Source organism: Cebus imitator, unplaced genomic scaffold (assembly GCF_001604975.1).
Source record: "Cebus imitator isolate Cc_AM_T3 unplaced genomic scaffold, Cebus_imitator-1.0 Scaffold11, whole genome shotgun sequence".
NCBI lineage: Eukaryota > Metazoa > Chordata > Mammalia > Primates > Cebidae > Cebus > Cebus imitator.
Window position 1 is genome coordinate 11,933,440 of NW_016107326.1, and position 8,481 is coordinate 11,941,920.

Here is an 8,481-nt window from a genome sequence, read left to right on the forward strand (position 1 = left end):
TCATTTCAGACAACTCCTCCTTTCGAATGAGAAAAAGAGAGGAATGTCGAATGAGGTTAAGTAAACAGAGAATCTGTCACATAAAGCAAGTTTAAATCCTAGTAAGAGCATCCATGCAGGACAAATGGAAGCATTATTCTTTTGAAAACATTATTCTTTTAAACAGTGTGTAATGACATCCTCTCTAGAGACTTTCCATGAGAGGGGAAAAAAATTGCTTCCTCAGAAGTCGTTTTCTAGATTCCAAGCATAATAAGTAAAGCATAGTTAAAAGTCAAATGTGTGTTGTCTTTATACAAGAAGGTTCAAAATTAGAACTGCAGAAAGATACTCATAAATTTCTCCAAGTTGACTTTTGGTTACATACTGGTATTGCTGTGAACTAAAACAGCAAGTAAGAGGAAAGATTACTGTTGTTACTATACACCTATAAATCAGTGAGTGTGTCCTTAACTGTAAAATTTGAGCTGAACATATTTTCTATTTCAAAGGAGAAACATATGACTCAATAATTTATTATGTTCAAGTATGTCATTTCCTTATGCTCAAATAGAAACTGTGGAATATTTTTCTAGTATTCTATGCTGTGTTACCATCTGAGGAGTTGACTGAAACTTTATGCTTTTAAAAGTTGGGTGCTACTTAAATATCAGAAGTTGGCCATTGTTTTAAATATTTAAAATGTATTTAAACAATTAAGGTTAATAAGCAGAGAAAATACTTCTTTTGATTCAAATGCGATTTTATACATTTAATGAATACATGTCTAGATAGATATCTCTTCAAAAATTTTGAAAAATGTTAATGTATCTTGAATATAATGGAACAAAGAAGAAAGATACTAGAGAGAATTCACAATTATGATCTGTTTATTTAGCAAAATAAACTTGAAGAAGGTTTTCTATTAGAAAACATAAGAATCATTTCCAAATTTTAGATTTTCCATCTTCTTTGGTATTAAAATCAACATTCATCACAGAAAATATTTTATTTTGAAAGGTTTAGTCATGAGTCTACAAGAGTTTTCCATATAAGGAAAATATGGTATAAGTTACCTGTAATCGTCTTACTTACTGAACAACCAATGAATGCCTACAAGTAACCAATTATATGTGTGCAGAGACCAGCATCAAGGAAATATTCCTTCATAAATAAATGTTTTCTAACAAAATATATTGTAAGTTTTTAATGACCTTCTGCTATCATTTTTGCTATATTATCTGAATAGCCATCCAGATCTGTAGTAAAAGATCCTGTTAGTTACCTAACTAAAGAAGTACCTCCCCAAGGAAACTGACACCATCATACCAGGACTTAGCAACATTTATCTTTCAACATGACTATACCATTAAAAATTTTTAAATATTTCTCAGAATTGTATTCTTCAGTCTTTTCCATAATACAGTATATGGAAATTGCTAATAGCATTAAATTAATATTAATGAAACCCAATTCTATCTAAACCTTTTCTCATAAGAAAAAAAAACATTACTTTAAAAAACAGACTTTTTGTTTCTTCTAAAAGTAGTACTATATATGGACTGCTCAATTAGCAATGCCAAATACTTCCAGAAACACCATAAGGCCACCAAGCTATTTTTATTGCTTTGATAAATTCTTTTCCTGCTTCAATTTCTCCATGTTCCTGCTTTCTTGTGTCAAAATATCTTCCCTTAATTTGTTAAAATGAATTTGAGGGAAAAAATCTGATAAACTGGGGTAATGAAATTATTTTGCGTAGACTCTTGTGATCACAAAATGACCAGGCAATTTATAGTTTCAGTGCTAACACTGTGATTGGGAACAAGAAGAGTACAACCACAATAAAATACAGCTATCTATTAGAAGAACTGCATAAAGACATCTTTGGCCATGTAGGCTCTGGGCCCTCTGGAAATAAGTCAGTTGCATCGCCAACATGACAAAGAAAATAGCAATGTTCAGGATCAGGAACAACCTGGTATAGGAAGCGGACTGTGACGGGGCCCTGCTGTGAGTAGTTGTCACCATCCGTGCCTCTCCAAACTGGCCTTTCATCGAGCCTCCATTTTTATGTTTCTCATATGTTACATCTGCAAAATCTAAAAGGTCTTTCATTTCTTCATCTTCATCTATGGGTAGTTCTTTCTGTGCCAAAATCTGAGCTTTCTGTCTAATCTTTTTCTCATTGACTTCAATCTGTGCAAAAATATCAGGGACAGCATCCACAAATTTATAGCGTTTGCCTGCCCTTCGGTTTTTCTTTGACTTGCTTTGCTGCTGCTGTTTCTGTGATATGGCAAAAATCCTGTCAATGGCCTCCTCAGTCTGTCTCTTATCTGAAAATCTCAGCAGGCGCTCAGCAGTCTTCCGAAAGCTAGCTGTGTTCCGGACTCGGGACAGTATCTGCTTCTCCAGCAGCTGAAACACTGGCTTAAAATGCTGCAGGTTCTGTTCCACAATAGCAGCATAGTCCTTCACCTCAGGGACAATGCTGCTCTTGATGGCTGAATTCTGGTCAAAAAGAATTTTGTGATGATCAGCAATGACCTGAGCAAAGGCAGGCTGTCCTGTGGCCTCACCTGTCCACAGGTATGTTGCGTAGGCATGTTCACTGGTGGCTATGAACACATCCAGTTGCTGAGAGTCCCCGTGGACAGTGAAGCTCTGAACATCTATAGATGGCCCTATGAAGAGGTAAGCTGCCCTGGTGATGGGACTTCGGAGGTGCATGGTGACATTCACATAGTTCGTCCCATTGTAGGGATAGCCCCGAGGATATGTCACTGAGGCAAAGGTTGCTTTCTCACTGTAGCCAGTATCATCCATCCAGTACATTTTATAGAGACCATCTCTCTGCCTGATGAAAGCCCCATGGACGCCATCTACCATAGTCTCCTCAAAAGGAACATCCACATTGTGGAAGAAGCTTGCTGCTATCTCCAGGGGACTCTCCTCTCCCAGGTGTATTTGGTCTACAAGGAGAAGCAGCTGTGGATGTAGGAGGATGAGATTCCTCTGAACATTCTTCAGGTTGAGCTGGGGGTTATAAGCTCCCACACCTTCTCCTCGGATGAAAACCACCCCATTTTTCTCCTCTGCTGCAACCACTCTCCCCTGACAACTAGCTGCCAGGTCGTGCTTGTATTTAGACCATTTTGATGAGCAGTCTTCTGTGACCTGACCCTCCCAAGGAGAAAAGCAGCTCTTTGACACAGCTGGGGAAAACATTAAAACATTGTTGAAGAAGGTGTACTTTGGCCCATATAGAGCCTCAGTAATGAAAGGTACACCATTGGGAGCAAAAGTAAACGAGTTTTGATCAGGATGTTCATGGCCTGCATTAAAATTTCTCCATCCTTTGATCCAATCTTTGTATTTGTTTCTGTGGACAATGTCATATATTGCACGTCCCCCCAGTTTTCCAGACTTGAAGGAAAGGAAAGATCTATTGATTTCTGCAGGTAGTGCACTTCCATAAGTCACGACACCCCAGTCTTCAAAATAATGCAGTGTCGGGGTGCCAGAGTCTGGAGGAGGAACTGACTTCAAGCTGGCATCATACCTGAAATTAATTTTTAAAAATTAAATGGTTTTCTGATGAAAGTAAAAATAACACATAACATGGTAATGTGGACGAGGTGACACACAAATGCTACCCAGAGCACTGGCAGTGCAGAGTGTATTAGGGACATTTCTGAAAACACCCAAGGACAATCAGTATGCACAAGGGGAAACCCTTGGTGACTGGAAGAGGAGTATTTCTTTATTTCTTTATCATTTGTGATCCTTGGGTTTGGGGTTGAAATGATTTCTGCTCTAATCTCTACATGGACCATCTTCACTTGATGGTCAGAGTGATCATCCAAACTCCTGGGCCTCATGGATTTAAGCACTTCATCCAAATTTCTGGTTGAGAAACTCCTCTTCTAGAAATGTCATGTTTGGATCTGGACTCTAACAAACCTTGAGTTGTAATGAAGTATAGTTCTGCAGTAACTGATATTACTGAATGTTTGGTTTTGAAAACAGCTTTCCCTCAAGATTTTTTTCCTTGAATAAATAAACCAAAATAGAGGAGAACTTCCCATATTAGATAAAATGTATCACCAACACAACATCTCAGAATATAAATGGATGAAGTTTCAGGAAACTGTCTTATACTGGAGGATTTATAATTGTGCCTACCATTGACTAGCCAGGACCAAAGGTTTGATTTTGTTTTAATTTGCAGATGATGCCATGCTTCCTGGACAATAAATTACTTCTTATTTTTATTCAGGATAAATGTTTATTATTAGCACTATGTGCTCTTCCCTAAAGTGAATCAATCATCTACAGTAGAGTTAGCCTTATTGGTGTTTGATTTTAACTGTTTCATTTGTTGTTCTAAAGTCTCAGTTTCAAGACATCAAAATTATATCTCTCCTTACCTCTAGTATAATGTTGGCTTAATTAATGTGATTTAACAAGTGGAGATGTAAGCTGAATTGGCCATCCTACTTTCAGTTTTTGGTCAGTTTGCATATTGCCATAAATGCAGATTTTTAATTTAGACTTAGCATTAATCTGAGCTATCATATTAATCCTATAGTTAGCTTTATAGAACTCTCTTGGTTGAATATTTATGTGTAACTTATTTGTGGATCACACTATAAGAAATTATGTCATACTTCTGAGAGAACTTAGTGATAGTTGCATCTTAATATATTTAGTCATCTATAAAAATAATCTTAAAATGTTGGTTAAACTATAGACAGTTACCATTTTACTAATTTTTTTCCTCCTTAATTTTTTATATTTTGAAAAAAAAATAAAGAGAAGCAAATCACAAGAAAGCTCGTTTTGGAGTTGAATGCGAATTTCAACAGCTTGAAAAGACATCAGGGATTAATGATTAACAAGTTCCCTGTAATTTTGATTTTAACTTATTGGATGCCAACAATATATTTGGCAATACTTTAAAAAGGAGACCCAAGCTTCTCTTTCTGGGCTTAAAAGATTAAGGCAAAATAATTTACACGGTCCTTTTATTATCAAAGTGAAGCTGTCAAATACGGTCAAACACTTTTAAACACTTTTGAAAATTTAGTAACAGCTTTGCTATCAGATTATAATGCTCCATTTACTAAAACAAAACAAAATATTTTGCTACCTTTTTTGGTGAGATTATCAGAATAACCTAGTCTCAATTTTGGGTGTTTCGTTTTATATGATTTGAAAAATGATGTAAAATCAAAACATACTTATTTATGAACTAGTGCAAGCATAGGACATCTCGGAGAACAGTAATTAGTTGTTAAACATACAGAAATGTTTCTGACATTACCTATTAGGTACAATGCTCATTACCTGGATATAGTATATATTACCCCTGTATCTAAAATAAAAGTTGAAATTTTTTTTTTAAAAAAAGAGAAAAGTTTCTAACAGAGTTTCAAAAACCATGATATGAGTTGAATTGAAGTTTCATATACTTAGGTGGTATGGAGAAAAGATTTAAAAAGTGTTTTAGATTAGTTTTTCTTTTTAAATGCAAAAAGCAAGTGCACAGCACAAATAGTACCCTTGGGTACCATTCCTCTTTACAGCTAGCCCAATGTGTCATACCAGAGAAATTCCGTGTGCAGAGTGCACCAGCGCTGCCCTTTGGACGGTGTTCCTGGACCTTCCACCACACGGTTCCTTCTGATTTGGTCAGCTAGCCAGTTACCACTGCCATTACGCATGACAAATTTATCAAGGAACACTAGCTGGCTTTCTGGACCATAAAACCAGTTGTAATTTGAGTCTGCAATAGCCACAGTCCTTTGAAACCCTAGGTAAACAAGTTGGGAAGAATTAAGATACATTTAAAACTTCATACTCCTACACAGGTCTCAACAATGATTTTTAAATCTAATTGTAAATTAGAATTGTGTAATGGAAGGCATAAAATAAAAGAAAAATCACATCTTCACATTTTATCCCAGACCAGTTAATCAGAATCCCTCAAAAGGTCTTCCAAATATATTGTGTGCAAGCTTGTATTTGTTATATGGCAACCTGTCATTGGTAACAGAAACGCTACATTTATTGCCTGCCTTCCTCATTTTCCAATGTACATACTATATCTGATTATATTTGCATATATACATGGGATATTTTCTTGTACAGTTTGGGTTCCTGAACCTGGAATAAACACTAGCTCTCCCACAACTCAACATGCATTCTAGGCCAAGATAATAGAATAATATACTTCAATTTGGCTTCAATAAAATGTAAGTTATACTATACATAAAGTTCAGGGAAGAAACTGAGTTTCTACAGGAAGAAAATTTAATTCCCAGAGTAGCTCCTGCCAGTATGTGCTGCTGGAAGTTAAAGGAGAGAAAATGCAAGGACCATAAAGCTATATATCATTTTTGGAATAGGGAGGAAAAATAAAAGCAGGAACACTGGATATGCTCCATGTGTTCATGAAAAAAGAGGCAGCATGGGTGAAAACTCAGACAGACAAAAAAATTGCTACTAGACTATCAACTGTAGAAAAAAAACTGTTATGTAGATTGCTCTAACATAGCAATTTGTTTTCAACTACATTTCAACCTCTTCTAAAATGTTATCATGATTATATTTACATAATTTACAGCTAATGTTTTTGTTACTAATAGTTTAGTAAATGATCTTGTAAGTACACTTTATTATAAAATGATATTTTCTGAATCTTCCACTAGTCTGTGAATTCCTTGAAAGCAGGAGATGTGTTTTATTCCTCTTTGAATCCTTTGCCTAGTACAGTGCCTGGCATATAAATGTTCAGTAAGTTTGTTTAATTAACAGAAACATATAAATGCTGCTCTTAGAGATGTTCATTTTGTCTTTTCCATTTTAAGAAGTAGCCACAGACATAGCTCATAGCAAACGCAGTTCCTGATGTAGTTAGCCTTTAGATCTCAGCTTAAATTACAAAGCACTGAGATCTCTTAAAGGTCCCTTGTTTAGGTAGCCTTTGTTTACTAAGATGAATTGCAAAACAGGCTTTTCCTTCAGGCCTAAGAAAAAGCAACAAAACAACATTTTTTGAATGTAAGTCTAACTAAATCTTAAAATGGTTCTTATGCTCTGCAATATTTTTTGAACAACTAGTCCAATAATAAATATTCTATCTAATCTGTATGTATACTACCATAGCAAAAATATTTAAATACTGAGTTCTTTGTTGTAGATCTAAAATTACCATCTAAAAATTACATTTCCTTTGGGGGAGGAGAAAAAGGTGGGGGAATCTATCCTGTAAAAATTTCCCTTTATAACTTGCTCTAACATCTTAGTCCTGTTTTAGAAATAAAAAAAGGTTACAAAAGGTCTCTAGAAATGAACACATTATTAAATCATGTATATATTTTTTATTTTTTTTGAACTAGTTCTCTTAGAAGGCTAAATGGCACAGCAATAAGAAATTAGAAGTTTGACAGTAAATTATTTTTTGATTGCTTTTCTATACTATTTACTTCAATAAAATATTAAAATACTAAAGCTCCAACTTAACTGTGTAGGTGTAATCTTTCATTTTGAATCATGTCAGTATAATTTTAAAGAAAAGATTAGAAACTAACAATTAAAACAGGTTGATCAGGGATCACATATAAAGGAAAACTGACATGTAATCATAAATATTTATATTTTGCTTGCAATGATAAAGATGAGTTTGTATATGAACCCAAGTTTGGATATATAAAAAAAATAAAGGGCTGTGGGGTCTAGAAATTGTATTTAATCCATTATCCTCCAAGCTTTATAATACCTAAATCATAAATATTCATATTAGCTTCCAAAATCTTCTAGCCATATGCAACTCTTGAAATCAATTTTTCTTTAATTAAAGAAAAATCTCTTTAATTTTAGTATGACAAACTCTAAGGACCTAATTTCTCTGTCTAGTCTAGCTTATTTTCATAATCAGAAAAAATTACAATAGTTTATCATTTTCACACTTCAACTCCTCACTATACCTGGCAGGATGGTTCTATACATAAATGCAAAGTGTTGTTTAAGCCATGGATGGCCAAAGTGGTTGATGTCGAAGTGCCTCTGGACAAGAAACATGTATTGGAAGAGTGATCTAGTGGTGTAGCTGCCATAAGCAACTCCTTCATAGAGGGAGCCATCCGTCACCTCCCTGAGCAAGACCAGAGATTTCTCCATGATGGTCAGAACTTGTTTGGTCCACAAGTAGGCTTCTTGAAGATATCCTGAAGGATGAAAACACATGGAAACAATGACTAAAGGCTATAACAAAGCATAAACAAAAATATGGCCAAATAAAACCCTCTGAGTTATCTAGTTTATATTACAAATTGCATTTTATAAAACTCCAACTTGTCAGTGTAGATAACATTGTGTAATCCCAGTTTGTGATGGTCCATGATATGAGCTAAGAAGTTCTTGACTCTAGCTAAATGAAGATAAACTCTTTTTTTTTTTTTTTTTTTTTTTTTTTTTTTTTTTTTTTTTTTTTTT

General features: G+C 34.7%; 1 protein-coding gene across 3 annotated transcripts in view; it reads right to left on the bottom strand.

Moving 5' to 3' along the window:
* Positions 1-849: 849 nt before the first annotated feature.
* DSE (dermatan sulfate epimerase) overlaps positions 850-8,481 on the bottom strand; it is a 74,600-nt gene continuing 66,968 nt past the window's right edge. The window contains exons 3-5 of one of the 3 annotated variants that reach the window (XM_017497447.2): positions 7,974-8,213; positions 5,590-5,797; positions 850-3,544 (exon numbers count right to left, since the gene is read on the bottom strand). In XM_017497447.2, coding sequence (XP_017352936.1) covers positions 1,786-3,544; positions 5,590-5,797; positions 7,974-8,213 — 2,207 coding nt within the window. In that variant the 3' untranslated portion in view covers positions 850-1,785. The remainder of the gene's footprint in view (positions 3,545-5,589; positions 5,798-7,973; positions 8,214-8,481) is intronic. The other 2 variants (XM_017497441.2, XM_037727614.1) reach the window with 2 other exon arrangements.